Source organism: Gnatocerus cornutus, chromosome 9 (genome assembly GCF_029298725.1).
Source record: "Gnatocerus cornutus isolate USDA-ARS CGAHR chromosome 9, icGnaCorn1.1, whole genome shotgun sequence".
Taxonomy (NCBI): domain Eukaryota; kingdom Metazoa; phylum Arthropoda; class Insecta; order Coleoptera; family Tenebrionidae; genus Gnatocerus; species Gnatocerus cornutus.
In genome coordinates this window covers 9,135,518-9,154,994 of record NC_142241.1, presented here as the reverse complement: position 1 = coordinate 9,154,994, position 19,477 = coordinate 9,135,518, and the positions used below count along the sequence as shown (strand labels likewise).

At 33.3% G+C, this 19,477-nt stretch overlaps 1 protein-coding gene across 1 annotated transcript; it reads left to right on the top strand.

Annotated features, from left to right (window-relative positions):
• The first annotated feature begins 1,856 nt into the window (after nt 1–1,856).
• LOC148168633 (centromere protein S-like) lies at nt 1,857–2,717 on the top strand. Its single transcript, XM_088045978.1, has 4 exons — nt 1,857–1,957; nt 2,213–2,370; nt 2,422–2,488; nt 2,539–2,717. Exons 1-4 carry the CDS (start codon nt 1,934–1,936, stop codon nt 2,632–2,634), a joined length of 345 nt encoding a protein of 114 aa, XP_087902104.1. The 5' UTR covers nt 1,857–1,933; the 3' UTR covers nt 2,635–2,717.
• The last annotated feature ends 16,760 nt before the right edge of the window (nt 2,718–19,477 follow it).

Below are 19,477 nucleotides of genomic sequence, written 5' to 3'. Positions count from 1 at the left end.
TAGATTTCAGGGAAGAAATCCATCATATAATGTGGACACGATATAATTTTTTATATATCAGTGTTGCTTCTTTGCAGAGACATCTTCAATGCTCGCCCCCTCTCTATTGGCCTTGATAAAACAGATCTACCTGTAAACCAACTTCCTTTTCACGCTATTTTTTATCATCCCGACAAAAATCTGTATCCAACTAAAATTCCACGGTTTTATGTTCCCCCTTGTAAAGATTTTCCGTCGCGTCGCTGTAACAAAAGGGCGAAAAAAGCGATTGTTGACAATTTGGTTCAAACAACCCGAGCATTTCTGTTTACGCTCACACGCAGGTAAACAGTTGATGGTAACCGGAAGCTCTCATCCACCTGTTTGCTCATAACTGAACTGGCCTGAGAACTTCCGATCCATACCATCACACGCGTCTGTTGCATGAGGGTAGCAATTAAAGTGACAGGGGTGCATACTAATTAATTACGTGGAGGACACAAAAACGCTTCACTATTTAAATGCGTGTGAATTATGTTGGTCAACGGCGGAGCATCTGGCAGAAAAAAATTTAAAGATGCTACTTCTTGTGCCCGTTTCGAGTTTCCAAAAAATTTCTTTCTTAATTTAAAGAATACCTCTTCGTTCAAATTTAATATGTTGAAGCTCATATTTGAAGAGAAAAATTCCGAATACTCTCAAAAGTTTTGTGAACGGATATTCTTCCAACTCGCTGACCCTAGAAGGATTCTAAAGACATTGTGCACACGATAACATTACATGATAGGTTTAGAAGTAATTAATTTAAAAAAGTTTGAAATATAATTTTTTCTCGACGACATGCTGTCAACACGATTTTTGTCCTCCTTTTTCTCTTAAAAAGTTTCAAGAAAACTCCTTTATTATCCTTCGTTAAATGCCGAACTGAGCCCCATAAAAGACACCGCTGACTTTAAACCTTCAGAACTATATTATTATTGCAGGTTTCGTTCTCTCGGATGACTGATGATGGTTGTGGTCATATTTTCCTTTGTCAAGTCTTTCGGCTCTTGAGGAAAATAAAAGTTGTTATAAAAATGGGGCCTGAGACCTTGGCCTCGTATCCTTTCCCAGGTAAACTTAAGCATGGCAGACGACCGGCACACGAATCGTTTTATTGCCGATTTAAAAATTTTTATTTGGGACATTTGAGATATCCGAGGGGTGACTTTATTGCGGACGGAACTGTATTATTCCGGAGATTTGAATAGAAAGTTTCAAGTCACAGAACCGTTTATTGTTGATCCATTTGTCCAGGGTTTTATATGTAGGATAATGGTGGGTGGTTTTTATGGAGCAAACGTGGAAAGAAAGTGTTATTTATTTTATTGCTGCGTAAATTTATTGAGAAACTTTTAGTACACAGTACACACGTTTAAACTGTTAAATTAAAATTTTTTTGTTACTTTAGGTATACTTTAGGCTATTTTAATATCCCAAATTTAATATACGACTCTGATTGGTCGTTCAGCAGAGCGAGCTACATGATGCTGATTTTTTAAACTTCTGCGATTTCTGCAGAATGTCAAACAAGAATTGTCACATTTCCCACATTCTTATCAAATTGTAGGGAATCAGCAATAAATTTGTTTTTGTTATTTTCAGTGCAGATTAGCAAGTATTTTAATATAACTTTATGTTTTTCATTATTATATTTTGCAATTATTAATAAACTTAACTTAAATATTCTAGAGCCATCTATTATTCAAAACTGACATGCACCCATTACAGGTATCTAACATATGCCTTTTAAAGTTGGCGTCTAAACTAGCGTCGCGACATCTAGCATCGATAAACTAAATTATTGAAATACATCCTATAAATTGGTTTGTAGACTAACTATTGCTAAAAACCGAACATAACCTAAATCAACCGTCTTCTTTTGTGAAATATTTCGAAACGAAATGCCAAAAAAATGAGTTTCAACACCAAAGAACAAGTAAGTCTCTAAAATCTATTATTTTCAGTACGAATTTTAAACTTTTAATTTAATCTATTTTATCTTAGTTTTCACAATCTTAACTGCTCAGCAGTGCTGCGAACCAAAAATTACGTAGAAATCTGTAATGTAGGGGGCCTCCTTGCCCAGGTAACTGCTTCGCCGCCGAAGCCCTTGCAGGTGCTCTCGGCAGATGGTGCAGCGCCTTTCAGTTTTTTTCACGTTTTGAAATTCCGTTTTTCTCCATTCTTCTAGAAATTAAAGCATTCAATTTACTCAACGGCCCGAAAAATTTCCCGGGAAGTCGGAGCGAATCTCAACATGGAATTCGAAGGTGATGTCCTCGATCTGATAGCAGAGTTAAGTTGGAAAAAGCTCGTTCTCTACTCATCAGATTTGGAAGCTTTTCAAAAGTAATCCTTTTAATAGAATCCACAATCGAGAAACTTTTCTTGTAATTACAGACACGCGAAGAGGTCGACAGTTACTGGCGAAGATGTTAAGTTGCTAGTTCGTAGAAACGAGTCCTTGGTAAGATGATGTAGGTAGCTAATGGACGAATCGGTGACTGTTAATTACAGAAGGAGTTAATGGAGTCCAAGTTGCAGAGTATTCAAGACAATAAAGCATCAGAGAACGCCTCCAAGAAGAAAAGGAAGGCGTCGGCCATTTCATAAAATTATTATGCAAGAATTTAAGTTTTGATGGTTTTGTTGATAAATATCAAATCCATTAGTAATAAAGTACAATATCCGTGTAATTTTCTTACGTTCCTTTTGATAATGAGTGGGTCGTGTGCGGTGGGTGTTGTAATTAGGCGGATTCGATTGAGATGCTTCTGTGACGATGCCTTGTAAGAAGAATATGAATGGAATTCTTTGAATGTGCGTCTATGGAGTAATCGTTTCACAAGTATTTTCTTTTTGCGGATTTCTCTAATTTTAGATGATCTACTACTAGACAGGATTCTCCATTGCGATTGTCTGAGATTCTGAGAAATTTCCTACTTCCCGAATGTTATTTTTTGAAGTACGAGAATTTTGAGCACAGATTTGGATTCGGCGTGAAATTTTGCCTAAATTGAGTACCAATAACTTAATTTTTGCTTCACAAATAAACAGATATTGAGCGAAATGAGTCGTTTGGAATTTCTTTGGGACGAAGCCGTTGTCTAATGCCTTTGAGTTATATCAAGAAAAATCTGGTGATCTGTCAACTGTCCATCAGACCTATAAGTCCAGTAGTTTACAAGGAGGGGTGGAAAAGTTAAAAATTCAAAAATTTTGCTGGTTTGAGTTGGATATTTTTTGGAAAAGTACGTTTTCGATTTTGTGATAAGTAACACCGATTCTTTGCTTATAAAACGCAGAACAACGATGGCACAACTGCATCTTTCTATGTCGTTGTTCGGGAGAAAATCCAATGCTTTTCTTGTGCTTTTATATTTTTTTTATATTTTTTCTAAAATTCTCTACGAATTTATTATTTAATTTAGAGAGTCTCTAGAATCCTTTTCTCTTTTGGGCTGATTCTTTAGAGGTTTCTAGGATTTCCTGAAAGTCTGTTAGTTTATTTAGGAATCTGAGATTTTCTGGACGATAATTATACGACTTTTAGTTTCTTTTAGAGTTCCCTAAGGGTCTGGAATCCTTTAAAATTTTCTAGGATTGTTTGACAGTTTATGAGATAGCTTTACAATTTTTTTAGGATTTTTTTAGGATGTTCTAGGTTAGTTAGAATTCTTCAATCTTTCTAGAGTTTCCTAATTCTTTAAAGTGCTTTTAGGTTTTCTAAATTTTATAGGATTTACCAAAAAATCGTTAGAATTCTTTGTTATGGTATGTTTATTTCTAATTTTTGGTTTCTTTAAATGTTTAGTAATTTTCTAAAATTTTGTTTGTCTCTTTTGGGCTGATCGAGGATTCTCTAGAAGTCTCTAGAATTCCTTGGACGTTATTACGAATTTTTAAGTTTTTCTAAATTCAGTACTTTATATTTGTTTTAGAAGTCCCTAAAGGTCTGGAATTCCTTAAAAAAATTAAGATTGTTTGATAGTTTTTGAGAATACGTTTTTGAGGATTCACAAGGATTTTCTAAAATAGTTCAAAATTTTTAAAGTTTCTTAAAGTTCTTTACGGTGCTTTGAGATTTTCTAAAATTTTCTACGATTTTCTTCGTATTGGTTTGTTTATTTCTAATTTTCAATTTCTTTAAACTTTCAGTGATTCTCTAGAGGTTTCTAGGAGTTCCCGGGAGTCTCTGAGTTTTATTAGAAATTCCTAAGTTTTTCTAACACTGGTTGAGAGTTTTTTAGAATACTTTTATGGGTTTTTTAAGATTTATAAGGATTTTCTAGGTTTGTTCGAATTTCTCAAATTTATTAAATTCATTGGATTTAATGTTTAGATTTTTAAGATTTCTAATTTAATGTAAATCGCTCGAATCTCTCGGTTGCTTTTTTTTATTCTTTGAAACATTTATCGGCTTTTTTTTCTATTTTACGGTTTCTAAAAAAATTTTTGCAACTTTTTTTTAAATTTTTTTTTGGTTCTTTAAAAACCGTTTAGATCTCTTAAAATACTGTAAAAATTTTCGCGTTCTGTTGGTCTTTTTTTATAATTTTGAGTTTTTTTGAGAGTTTTGTCGCTGTCTCAGTGCGAATGGAAACAAATTCGCAGCTCTTTTTCGATCATATGCTGCACGAACCGTACGTATGTACGCACTCCTCCAATTAAATTTGTATTTGCAGCACTATAATTTTTCGATCATTCCCATTTTCGCCATCTCATAAACATGTTCAATTTGATGTTATTTACAAGTGCTCCCGCACCCGTACGATCATTAGTGAAGCGAAGGGAAAGGGAGGTAAGTTTGCGCGGCCCCCATCTAAATCATGAAGACCCTCTCATTAAAATATGTAAATGTTACCCAGAACTAAATCATAAAGAACGTGAGGAACTTTACATTAAGTTGCTTTATTATAACAGGCACCCTTTCTATCGGTTGGTAATAGAGAATATTCTTGCTTGATTAACAGTCACTTAGTGCCGAGGAAATGCGAATGAGGAAAATGTGTTTTTTATTACAAGGAGTTTTAAAAAGATGAACGTGGAAAGTTATTGTTTTTAAATTAAAGAGGTGAAACGTAATTAGTCGTGGCTCCGATTGTTGTTATTTTGAGTTGGAATGACGTTAAGTGGGCAATTGGTCGCATTATTATAAATGAGCAAGACCTAATTACGCGCCTTTATGACGACTAGTCGTCGCAAATTGAATTATTGGCATCAACAGTGGAGAAAGAGGCCGTCCTGTAATAAAGTAATTGTTGGTCAATTGTTGCAGCATTGTTGGTCGAAAGACGGTAATTTCTGCCACACTACGTCGAATTTCGGGTGAGTATTCGCAACATTTGCATAGATATCCCGGTTCGACGGAATATGAATACGTGGAAACAACACGATTAATCACAATTTTCGTAGACCTAATTAAAGTGTAATTGCCTATAGAATTTAACATAAAATTTATTTGGGTAATTTCACTTTAATAACCGTGGCTTATTATTTTAATTATTAACACTGTAATTAAGAATGGAGCTTTATTTCAAACTTTGAATTTATTACACGATAATTAATATCAATCTACCCAAGTAGGTATTATATCCTGCAGCATATAATTTTCAGCGGAGGTGCGGCCGTATGCATAACTTATACAAAAAATCACCGCGAACTCAAAAAAAGAAAGACGAAAGTAGACTCATTATCAGGACCGGATTCGGATGTTTTATGCGCGATGAGTTGCGATGATGATAAAGAAACAGGAAAGACGGGTGAAATTACATTGTACTCATTTTTTAACATCATACGTCTAATCAATTTGGATTTTTCCTCTTTTGGTTTTCTTTTTGGCTCTTGTTACGCACAGATGGTGCAAGCACGTGCATCTGCCACATCAAAATTTTAATTTTAACGCTTATTTTTTAAAAATTTGATTATGTTTTACACGGATAATTACAGATCCATCCTACGTTATTATTAAGTTAATGAAAAAACAGGAAAACCGTCTTAAAAATTAACGACAAAATCGCGGATAAATTTGTTTTCTTTATTGTCGTAACAACTTAATGAAGAGAATGGAAAGTGTTATGATGACTTTATAATTGTTAATTTGGAAAAATGTCGCCTATTTTCTACAGGTTTACGAGTATTTACTACCTACAACTTCATTAAAATAGTAGGTAATATGTAATTAAAATACCAGCAAAACGCGCTTAGAATGAATGAGAATCAAATTATACACCAACAATTGGCTTTATAGGCTCGTGAGCAGAGTGGCCACTTTCTCTTGTTTATAGTAACCTCGAGCTCTTCTCCTTCGTTCTAGGATTCCTCTTGTTACAATTCTTTTGTTGCTCTTTAATTTGGTAAATTATAACAATGTCATCGCAATATTTTCTAGATTCTATAGTCTCACACATTTATTGTTAGATCTTTGTTGTACTTCTTTTTCTACAATGCCTTTATTAAGGTAATCTAATTATACATACTTGTTCTTTGTCACTCTCTATGGTTGTTAAAAAGATTAAAGTGAATCTGTTTTTTATTCTTTTTTATTTTTTTTATTCTTCAAAATGTAAAGTATAAACTCCCTGTTTATAGATGATTTATCTACTTTTGTTACATTTCACGCATATTCGGTTCGATTTCGCTAATCGTTGGTTAAAATATGCGTAAGAACGGTGTGATTGAATTTGCACTCTAAAACAGTGCGGAAATTCTGTCAAGTGAAATGTCAATTCTAAAATAATTGTTAGAACTGTCACTTGAAATATTTATCGTTAAAATTTGCATTGTGTTGCGATTATAAAAAAAAATCTTGTTTTCCACTCGTGTGAAATGAAATTTTTATATACTTTAAGATCTTCAGTAGAATTCTCAACCTTTTTCCGCAATCTTTCCGATTTACTTGAATTTTTTTAAGAATACACTAAAACTTTTCAGTACTCTTTGGATCTTTTTGGATCTTTTAAGGGTTTCTCAAGATACTCTACTCTACTCTTTTTTCAACAACTTAGATTGCCTGGTAATTTGTGGCAACTTTTTGGATACTTACATTGATATTTTTATTCTTGCAGATTATATTTTTTTATTTTTGAGCCAATTGTAAGGTAATTTAAAATTTCTTAGAACTTAAAAGTCTTTCATTTTATATGATTTCTCAATTTTTCTGTAAGCGAACGATTCTCTTATGAATCTCTATTTTATATTTTCTAACTTTCTAAATTTTTCTTTATTCTTATAGAATAGAGTTCAAGACTTTTTTAGATTTGTTATAATTCTAATGGTCTAGATGATAGAATTTTCTATCTATAATAGTGGCAAAGCTGTTTTGAACTCTAAAAAGAAATATTTTTCGATTTTTGTAGTATTCTCTAAGATTTCTCATATTTTATACTATTTGTTATCCAGGATAGCTACCGAATATTTTATAACCGTTAAAAAGATTTTTCTGACAATTTCTCCAACTTCTTAAAAATAACTATTTCTGATCGAAAAAGAAGATCCTTGGAGATGTCCATTCAGTTTAAATTTTTTGTATTATGTAGTTATTTAATTTTTTTTATTTAAGCAGTTTAAAGGAGTTTTAGATGATCTGCTTTCCAAAATATTGTAAAATTATGCAGAATTTTGAAGGATACTCTTGGATTATCTCTAATATTCAGGAAGATTTTTTTAGGTCCTGTGAAGTATTCAATTTTCTAGATTTTCAAAACGTTTGGTTTCGTTTTTTGGATATGTACCTAAGTTAAATTTTTTATACCTTGTAGATTTTGGAATTTTGCATCCGCAAAGTAGAAATAAAAAAGCTTAAAATAATGAAAATCCAAGGGTTGATTCTCGGGAAATCGGCTGAAATGTGTGTGGAATCCGCAAAATTCGTCGAAAAATAAACTAAATTTGAAGCTAAATAACGGTTTTCTATAGAAACAATCGGTTTTTGAGGCTTTATTCGCAAAGTAGAGATAGAAAAGCATAAAGTAGTAAAGTGCTATTAAGATCCAACAGATAATTCTCGCGAAATCTACACGGTGTCTCGCATAAGGTTAGCTTCCTTAAACATAGAGAACGTTGGAGGTTTTAGGATTAAATAACTCTAATGGCAAATTGCGTTTTGAAGACATTTATTAAAAGCACTCCAAAAAGTACAACTTTTGGGAACCTCTCTGCAATAATGAAATTCATTCTTAGACATTTACTAATTTTGTTTCTATGGTTATAAGGTATTGTTGAATCTGTCAGCAAAATTTGGGTCGTTTTGTGCTTCTTCAAGCAGCCACTCGCAAAATTGAACCCTTTTAGGGTAATCTTCTGGTTCCAAAACTTGCACACGAGCGGATGGAGTTGTTGCTCTCGGATAATACGCCATGCAGTTGTTTGCGAAATGTTTGCAATTCGCCTTTCGATTTCACGAGTGCTGATCCCTGGTTCTTCTTCAACAAGTTAAAGTATTGCATCTTCTGCTTCCAAAACTTCATGATGGCTTTCCCGATGGCGCGATAATAATATCGTACCTGTAGTACGTAGACGATTCAATGCGAATCTCTGTGGGGAACCACTCTTGTAGGAAAACGCTGATTGTACAGGCGGGCAGTTTTAGCAACATTACATCTGCATTTTCCATATAACAGAAGCAGATCAGAATATTCCGCAGCAGAAAACACTTTTAAATTTGTGACAAAAGTCAAAATTGACAATTTAGTATTGCTTTAGAAAATTAACGGTTTCATTGTAGTTGCTTATTTGTAGATCTTATATCAGTGGTCCCAAAATTTCAATTTACAAAAATGCATTTTTTTCGCTTATTATTCAGTTTAGGCCCAGATGAGGCTGTCCCAGAACTCACGCCTGGCCGAAAAAGGGCGGTTGCCGACAGCAATCAGGACGCCAAAAATGCAATTTGTTTTGTCCTGATGTGCATTAAAATTGAGAAATTGCTTAACGAAACTGACCAATCCCAGACGCTCAAGCACAAATAATATTAACGTTGCTAGGTTTCATAATTAAATCCTAAAAAGGAAAATTGATTTGGTCTACTACATTTTTATAACTGACATCTAATGTCAATTTGACAGATAAAAACCACACAATGACGGTTCTAAAAAGAACCCTTTTATTACAACAAGAAACAGAACAAGGCACATGATGTAATGGTTAAATCAAATGCTTGAACAAACCATTATTTTGGACACACAGATGAGCTCTTCTAACCAAACTTTGACATGGTACGAGTGCCGGTGATCTGTCGCGAGAATTTTTTGTACAGAAGATTTTCCGATTTCTAACTGGCGTGCCACAGTTCAGATACTTTGCGTGGAGTGTTCATCAACGGCTTCCAAAACGGCTTCTTCATTTTCAACAGTTCTGGCCTGTCTTGGTGCTCCACCAACTTCGCGCCGATCTGTTAATAACTGATCAGTGTGTCCAGCCCGAGAAACAACACTAAGAATCGTTTTGTTGTCCGGATAATAATCACGACCTGGAGAACGTCCTCGGAACGTTCTTGCTGCTAACGTCGAATTTTCGATCGCGCTCTTCAAAAATAAGACGCATTTCGAGGCATTCTGCCGCCGAGTACTCCTGAACCGTTTTAGGATATTTGTTACCACCAAACACCAACTAGGAAACCAGCAAGCAAGAGAAACCAAAAGAAACGCCGTTTCACACTCCACTTGGATTTTCACTGTGTCAGTTGTCCTCCAGGTGTGTCTCTTGTCATTCAACGCTCGTCAACCAGTAGTCTTCAACCCTCTAGTCAATTTATAAAGCACGCTTAGCCGTTTCTGCACACTAAGTTCAATATGAGTTAGATTTATTGAAGCCTGTCATTCTAACGTCAGTGAAATTTATAGTGGACCAGATTGTTCATACAAAATTCACAGGCGAAAATTTAAACTGGTTTCTTAGCAACACGCTAGTGTATCCTCCAGACCATCTCCACGCGGCCTTGTGATTGGTCAACTTTGTCATGTCTTTTCTCAGTTTCTGTTGGAGCTGGAATTTTTTTTTTCAGCAATTTACACATTCACACCTTTTCCGGATATCCCCGGTTTTTGGCTAGGCATGAGTTCTGGGACACCCTGTATATTTTTTGTTCCTTATAAACTCACAAATCTTACATTTTCAGGAAGCTAACCTTATGCGAGACACCTGTATATTCTATGAGAAACTTTGGAATTTTCTACGGTTTTTTAGGTTCCTGGTAACTCCAATTTCTCTATATTTTTCAAATTAACTTTAGTCTCTAATAATTTAAAGTTTGTTATTGATTAAATTATTTTAAAACGAAAACCACCCACTACAATTAAGTTTTTGTAAATGTAGAATTTAAAGTGTCTTTTCAGTCCCACAACATTCCTATTATTGTTCAGCACTTGTATTGAAACAAAGCAACTAGCAGTAATATAGGTCACGCCTACCTTTAAATAAAACCCCCACCACTAGGGATGTAATTACCAATAATTGCCGAGGGGTAGTTAGAAAAATTTGAGCATGTTCACACCTGCATAATTTCAACATTGCGCATAAAACAGTTACCAAGATGTAACATATTCTAACATTTCGCTGTTTTAATAGCATCTAAGGTGAGGGCATCAGTGCGAGTTGGAGTGACGTTTCACGACCGGAGGCATGATGTAGTGGCCTATGTATATTAAAGAGATAATTACACGTATGCGAAAGCTCATTATGGCCAGGTCGGGTAATTATATTGTATAACCAGTCGGGGATATTTTTGAGCCGTTAATATTCGTCGTAATAAATCGCGAGCCGTACATGACACATTAAAAGCAGCGGAGATATACAATGTCGGGTTCGTATATCAGACCAGCTTCGATACTTATAATCGCGATTGGCTAATTTATATCATTGTCCATGAAACGGACTCTCTTATTCCTAGCTCCATATAAATGAACTCGGATTCAATTAGACGCTGCCGCTAATAGGAATTAACGTACGGTTAGATTGCGAATTATTACTTTGATTGCGGACGTTTATGTAAGTGGACTTTCGCGCCAACTTTCGAAGGATCGTCCGTCAATTTTATCTAAAGGAGCGTTGACGAGTTATCGACTGGATTTCCAGAGACGCGAATGCTCGGTGGCGAACATAGCCAGCAGATTAGGTGAAGAACTTAGTAGGTTGGACTGGAATTTTCTTATTTTTCGGTGACAGTCTTCTTATTCAATGACATCTCTAATTCTTTCTTTGTTTCTTTTTGTCCATTCAGATATTCATCAAATTCAGTGTGGAGTCTATAAGATTTCACAAGGTTCTTTAAATTCTTTTAGATTTCTCTTAGAACCTCATAAGATTTTTTTTTATTTTTTAAATTCTTTCCATGCTACATGCGCTTTCCTCTAAATCTACCTGTTCATTTTTGTAGTCTTAAGATTTCTTGAAGAATGTTTTGAATTAATGAGATTTAATTGCTTTTCTAGGATTCTCCAGATTTTGTTACATTTTCTGTGATTTATTTCTTAGTCCTTCGATTTACAAAAATTTAATTACAATTTTACCATTCTCTAGAATTCTATGGTGATACGTTTTGTTCTTCAGGGCTCTCAAGGATTGTGTAAGTTTTCCCCTATCCATTTGTTAAGTCCTTTAAATTTTTGGGATGGTTTGAGCATACTCCAGAATTTTTTGGAATTTTTCAGGACGATCTATGATATTCTCAGATTTTGCAGCTTCCTATTGTTTTTTTTCAATTTTTTGATACTATCAGGTCAGGACTCAGAGATATGTGTAATATAAGTTGTTTCATGATCCTACACCGCGTTCATTTCTGTATTTTGTTTTTTAGTTTTCCTTAACAACCTTCAAAGTCATGAAACTTTATAATACATCTTTGAAAAGGCAATTAAATAAGCTTTCCAATGAACTACAGAAGTCGCCAAGAAAGTTAGATTTCGCCAAGATATTTGAGAAAAACTGAGTAAATTTCAAAAAAGGGGTTTTTAGAAACTTTTCGCTACTTTTTATACAAAATTGCAAAACTAGTACTGATTTTTTTATGTAATAGTATAGGTTGAGATCTCTGCTTTATAAGGCGGTGCTAAACACGTTTATATTTATTGTCATTTAAAAGTTACGTATCAAAGAATATGGAGCGATTTTTAGAAAAAAATTCGGTTTGTTAACTTTCAAAAATTTTGTAAAAATTTTGATTTGGATGTTCACAAAATTGAAGTTTTTCGACAAATTTAGAGTTTCTGAATGATTTCACTAGTCAGAAAGATTAAAATTATGAAGCAACTATTAAAAACTTTGTTGGTCGATTTTTGAATTTGTAGAAGTTTTCATATCATTCTAAAAATTTTTATTCGTCTTAGATTAAACTTTGGTAAAATTGATGATATCTTCAACAGTTAAGGGAGCGATTTCACTTGCTTGGTCTAGCCCAGACCAGACATCCAAGATTTGGAGAGACGTTTTTATAATTCTTCAGTCTCTTTCTACGTAGTCAGGGGTGCAATTGCATCTTAATGTTTTATCTTATGTTTTACACACAGAAAGGGGCTGAAGAATTATAAAAACGTCACTCAAATCTTGGATGCCTGGTCTGGTCTGGGCTAGAACAAGCAAGTGGCATCGCGGCTAATTTTACTGTCACCAGAGTTTCCAGAAAAAAGTTCAAGTAAAGACGCAAAAATCAATTTTTAGTGTCATGCATCGTCTCATTTTGTGCTAAGTTTCAAACAGATTTGTGTTTAATTTTCATTGTTTTTCCCAGAAAATTCTGAATAATTCCTTTTCAAGAAAGCAAACTAAAGACTTCATCATCAAAAAGTTTTCTAATAACTATTATCCTGGGCTGTGATAGCACTTAACTCATTTTAAAACTTAAAACTTTGATTTTGTAAGCAGTGACATTGATTTTGCAATAAAAGTGTCTTAAAATAACAAAAAATTTCATTTTTTAAAAAACTTCTCAATGTCGTTTGTCCTGTAACATCTAAAGATAAGAGATCAATGCTTTTTCTATGATACATTACAATGCAAAATCGATGTAATAATTCTTGAGTTAAATGTAAAATTGCATATTAAAATTGGCAAGAAATTCCATAACTTTGTAAGTTTTCAAGAAAAAGTGAAGAAAATATATTTGTGTGCAGTAGAAACTGAAAAATTTATTTTTGAAAAATATCTCTGAATCCGGACCTGATGGAGCAAAATTGATTTCAGATTCTAAATCAGGAGGCCATACCACTTTAGAATTGACTTTTCACTTTACCAGTGCAGACTATTTTGAATTTTTAGGATGGTTTGAGTACATATTTTGGGCGTTCTCCGGGATTCTCTGGAATTTTCCAGGATGATCTATAATTTTCTCAGATTTCAAAGCTTGTTTTTTATAGTTTTGGCTTTTAAGGATGCCCTAGGACTGATTGTAAAGGGTTTTCCAAGGTTTCGAGATTGTTCAGTTTTTTAAATTTTGTATATCAACGTAAATATTTTTCATTTTCTATAATATTCGATATTCTGTTTTCTTCATAGATTTCCTACTATTTTTCATTTCATTTGTATTAAGATTTTCTCTTACGATCTTATTCGTCTGTCCCTAATTCTTCTTTTCTCGCTGGTTTTGTATAAAAAAAATACTGTTGGGAAAAGCGACTTCTTTCCTCTTCCAGTTCTTAAAAGCATTTAATTTAATATTTCACTGTCGCCAATTAATCATGTTTAATTTGCAACCCCGAGTACGAATAACTTCTCTTTTAAAAAATCGCAATTAAACATTTTCGATTAGCTTTATCGACCCAAAAGTCGTGTAGTTTTCATCTATCATGAACCCGAAATGCCCGGAGAAGCAGCTTTTCAGACACAGCAACTCGTGTCGTACACCAAGAGGACAGCTTCCAGCAGCTTAAAGCTAATAAAGTTAGTGACAAATTACAGCGTGTAAATAGAAATAGGTTAATGAATAATACTAAAGCAGCAATTCCAAATTTGGTGTTGGAACGAACGTTAATTTTAAGATTAGTATTAAGTATTAATGGAAGTTGGTTGAATAATGTTTGTTTGAGCCGGAAGGGTCTGCAATAGATGGTCATTATCAACAAAACCCTCTAGTAAATTATACGTTTACACTTAAAATTTAAATTGAGGTTCTTATATTTACAAGGGATTATTGTTACTGTTTGCTAATTTGGTTAGTTTTCGCTGCAGTTCCGGTACAGTTTGCGTTCTTAATTAGGAAATTATTTGGAGAGATTATTTATCTTTTTGTCTCGTTTCGGATAAACGAAAAACGGTAAAATATGTACAATGTTTACGAGCTCACATTTATGCAAAATAAATTAGGATAATATAAAACAAATTTATCCTATCGAATTTTCAGTCCCATCAACTGATAGGAATTCAAATATCCATTTTAATATGTTTGTCATATTTTATTTTAAATTAAACGGTGTCGCTCTTTAAAGTGACAAAGTTATGATTTCGTGATTTTTTAACAAAAAGCGCGAATATTTTTGGACGACAAGTCCGTCAATTTTAAATCCCGTCAAAAATGAAATGATTTGAATCGAATTTGCATGGAAAATTCGTACTTTTCCGCTTCACAAATTTAAGACTGTCCAGCGTTCGGTGTAAATAAGAACATGAAATGTGAAAAGGGTGACTAATCAAGACACAAATAGCACAATTCTCTTTTGTTTTGTGAAGATAATTAATAAATTAAATAAATGTCAGTGTGCAACACGTCGGACAAATGATTTCGTAAATTAAGCGCAAAAGTTAATAACAGACGTAAAGGTAAGCCCGACAATTAAAGAATAAATCACGTTAGCATTAATAGTAATGCGTTTAAAGTTAATAACAATTGCATGAATTCATTTTGTCTTACATAAAATTACAATTAGAAAAATGTGTTTCGTGTTGAATTAGCCACGGAACAGTAAACTCCTCACAAAAATTAATTCATTACAAATTAAACAAAATCCTCGCAGCTACGGCTATTAAGAAAAATTACAACGTGTCCGAAAAATTCGTTTTTAATTATACGGCTCGACGCTAGATAATTATTTTTCCGTAATTATTCAAATTACGTTTTATTATTATATAAGCTACTAATTTGTTTAATTATACAAAGTTGGGGGCTATTATTTTCGAGAAATCTGTGAATTTGGAATAAATTTTGATTTCGTTAAAACTAAATTGCCGACCCCGTTAATTTCGTTAATTCCCTTCAATTATGTTAGCCACACATTTAAATATTTATTAGCTCTGATTTGTTAGCAAAAATGCACCAATCATTCCAATTATTATAATTGAAGGGGTCTTTATTTCGAGTCTCTCCAAGCGAAATATGACGACCATTTTTTCGAAAGTCAATCAAAGTTTGTAATTTAGGAGTGACCACACTTTTAATGAAACACTCGCATCCACCTTCAGCCACAAAAACACATTAAAATGGGACAAATGTAAATGAAAATTCAGCTACGAAACCGCACAAACGAATAACAAAGTTCATATGGGAAATTAAAAATCATCAAATACAACGTGTGTGGATACAGGTTTAATCGTTTTTGTTTCATTTGTTTGGGACGTTTATATGTATATACCAGATGCCTTTATTAAAATTTTTAAATTAGATTTGTGTCTCTTCAAAACATGTGCGAGCACATCAATGGAAAAGAACAAATAAAAATGCCACGGCATTAATTTCCCATTTAGGTCAGAGCAAATAATGAGAAAAAGATGAACGGATTTTACGTCCTAAGATACACCTACATACGTGTTCTCCAAAAAAAATATTATATAAATATTAGTAAATATTAATCAATGGAAAATCAACTTTGAAAACAAAAAAATGTTATTTAAATTTACTGTAGCTACAGTTTTTTTTTTATAAAACTTATGCTCTTCCTGGCAGTTCCAATTCCTACATTCTCAAATTGAAGAAATAGAAAGTTTTAAATTTTGGTTCTTAAATAGTAATCGTTTATTGGATACTTTACATTCTCAGTATTACGGATATTTATAATCTAAGATTTTTTTTAAATTAAAGAATGTAAAGAGGGCAAATCCTATAGAGATTCAATCATCAAAATCTATTTTTTTTTAATTTGTTTTTTTTGCTTCATAATTTGGTGGTTTGACATAATTACCAAGAATATCGTACTAAATAACTTTCCCAAATTTCATTCATATATCATTAAAACTGCCAAAATTACAAATGCTAATGTAAAATTTTAGGAATTTTTGGTTCAAATAAAATAGAAAAATTTCTAAAATTTGTTTTCTTAAACATTATAATTTTGTTATTTTGTGCAGCCACGTAGAATGTCAAAAAAAATTAACCGTTCTAAATTTCAGCTTCATACCATTGGAATTACCAAAGTTATGAGCGTAAATTTGAGATTTTTGAAATTTTTGATTTGAACTAAATAATTTTTTTAAAATTTGTTCCTTTTTTTCATAATTTGCCGGTATGGTACAGTTATCAAGGACATCGTAACAAATAACTTTCCCAAATTTTATCCCCATATCATTAAAACTATCAAAGTTACAAATGCAAATGTAAAATTTTAGGCATTTTTGGTTCAAATAAACTACCTACTAAAATTCCTAAAAATTTTTGCTTTGGCTTTATAATTTTGCCCTTTCGCACAGCCGTGAAGAATCCCAAAAGTACTACCTTCCTCAAATTTCACCATCATACCACTAAAATAAGAGCCGTTAATTTGAAATTTTTGAAATTTTTGGTTTAATATTATAAACAAAAATTTATTTAAAATTTGTCTCTTTTGCTTCATAATTTAGCGGTTTGGTACAGTTATTAAGCATATCGTAAATAATAACTTTCCTAAATTTAAATCCCGTACCATTAAAACTGTTAAAATTACAAGTAGTAAAATAAAATTTTAGAAATTTTTGGATCAAATAAAATAGGTACATACAAAAATTTCTAAAATTTTTTGCTTTGGCTCTATAATTTTGCCATTTCCCACAGCCGTAAAGATTGTCAAAACTACCTTCCCAGCTTTATACCACTAAAATTACCAAAATTGCGGGCGTTAATTTGAGAGTTAATTTTTTTATTTAAGTTAAATGAAAATTTCTTTAAAATTTGTCTATTTGCTTCATAATTTCATAACAAGTTTGGTACAGTTACAGAAATACCTTTCCGAAATTTCATTCGTCTAAAACTGCCAAAATTACAAGTGTTAATAAAAAAATACAAACTTTTCTAAAAGTACTCCGTTTGGCTCTATAATTTATCCTTCCATACATAAATATTTTAATTCTCTGTTGTAGGACTCGTATAATTTTAAACTGATACATGATCCCAATTTTATTTTTCTCTTTTTATTATTCTGAAATCAGACAGAAATTTGGAAAACTGATATTTTCCGGTCGAGTTCTGGGCACAATTACATATTTAAATTTTTCTTATATTATTATATTTCTTATATTTAAAATTTTAGACTTTGTTGTTTTATATTTGAGTCCTTTAGTTGAGATGTTTATTTATTTTATTCTCAGCTATCGGCGATCGAAGGAAGAAAGGAAATTTCTCAATTTTTTTCCACATTTTACTAAATCATCTCGCTTTAGATTATCAGGTTTTGTCTTCCCAGAAATGATCTTTTCTTAGATTTTCCTTCTCCTTCTCGATACTTCGAAAGTTCTGTGAATGTAGTTAAAGACCACTTTTCCCAAACTGTACCATCGCATCCACCACTAACAAATTCCACCTCTCCTCGAAAGTCGAAAGGTAACCGAATAGATATCTTGTGTATGAATGTTTGTGGGGGCGGCGCTCGTCGGTCACAGGCGGCTGCGGCCGGGGGTGGTGCAGCGTCCAAAGCGACACCATCCCGGCGCCCATTAATACTCCCGATATTGAATGATGTATCATTGCGCCATAAAAACGCAGGAAATGTGATATGGGAGCGGCCTGCATACACTACAGAAACTAAATTACTGGATTTTTCGAAATGAAAAATAACAAATAGCCCGGCTTACTCCCTCTCTGACGATATGATGGCCATAATTTATACCCCGGCTACCGTATATGCTGCGCCGATGAACATTTATTTTCATTTTTATTATCAGGAGATTAAAATTGTTGCAGTACATGGAGTCATTTAAATATTCGGAGGATTTGCGCTGGGGCGGATTTTGACGGAGGGTGATGCGGCCAGGTGCCACAACCTTCGATTATTCGCACACGTGGACTTGGGTGCCGATCGAGGAGATAAAACGATCTCTCTACTCTCCGTTCTTAAATTGTCTTATAAAAACGTTTAGCTTTTCTGGGAGCTATAAATATTATCTGCTCAGCATTCAACTGGTGTCAAATGTCAAGAGCAAAATTAAAGACGCTGAAGTAGATTCCGTCCGCCGCGAGATGTTGATTCAGTCGATCATCATCCAAAAATACACATGTATTCCGGAATGTTTTGTATCGATTGAGTCGCTTACAAGCCCTCTATAGACTTCGTTATGTATATGTAATGGCATAATTAGTGAGAAAGTAACATGTAATTAGAGAAAATGTTACGTTTAATTGCTAATTGAGTTTCTGGCCGAAGCGATGCTAGTTCCAATTTTAATTACCTAATTACGTGACTACATCAATACAGAGGTGAGCATGTACTCCTCCAACTAAAGACTGTATCTAGGTTAGAATTGGATTTATTTCCAACGCAGAATCGCCGCGGTTTGCTGTAAATCGTAATTAAGCATATTAAAAAATACGTCGGTTTTATGTTTTTTAAAATTGTCGGACAGGTAATAGTTATTGATCGTCGCATAAACCACACTTTTAGAATAAATAACTTTTAAAAATGCTCATTTTGTTCTGTATCATTTGTAGGGAGAAAAAACGGCACGTAGTGATATAAATATTCATCTGTAAATAATATACAGAATAGAGCGTCATAACTACGTATAACAATAAATCTGTACAAAACACGTACAAATAAAAATGCGAAAAATGTAATCTACGTTAAACAATACTGAACGGTCGATAGAGAGAGGTAGAAGAGGTGGCGTTTGCAACTCCAATGGGTTCGAAGGATTACACGAACACGTGTATAAAGTTCGATAATGTCCTCTCGTATACTCAGCGAGCGGACAGGCAGCTTTTCCAACGAAGCGACTCCGGACTTTCAGAAACATTTTAAACAACGCTGTAAAAATCCAGTGAATCCAAAAACTGATAACCGTCTAGTTGTCAGAATTTTGGGACTTTTTTAAATGTTCATGTATTTTCGGAATCTTATTCCTTAGGAAAGTTTCTGGACATTTTTTTAGGCTTGAGAATTATTAAAGATTGTCAGTGACTGGTCCAATTTTGCTGCCTTCCATAACTGTTCAAATTCTTGGAACGTCTAGAGTTTGCAGAATCTGACTGTCTTCAAATTGGCAGAATTTCAGGATATTTTTATAAATTTTCATAATTTTCTAGACTTTTTGTGACCTCTTTCTGGAGCCTTTCCTCCAAGAATGAGAA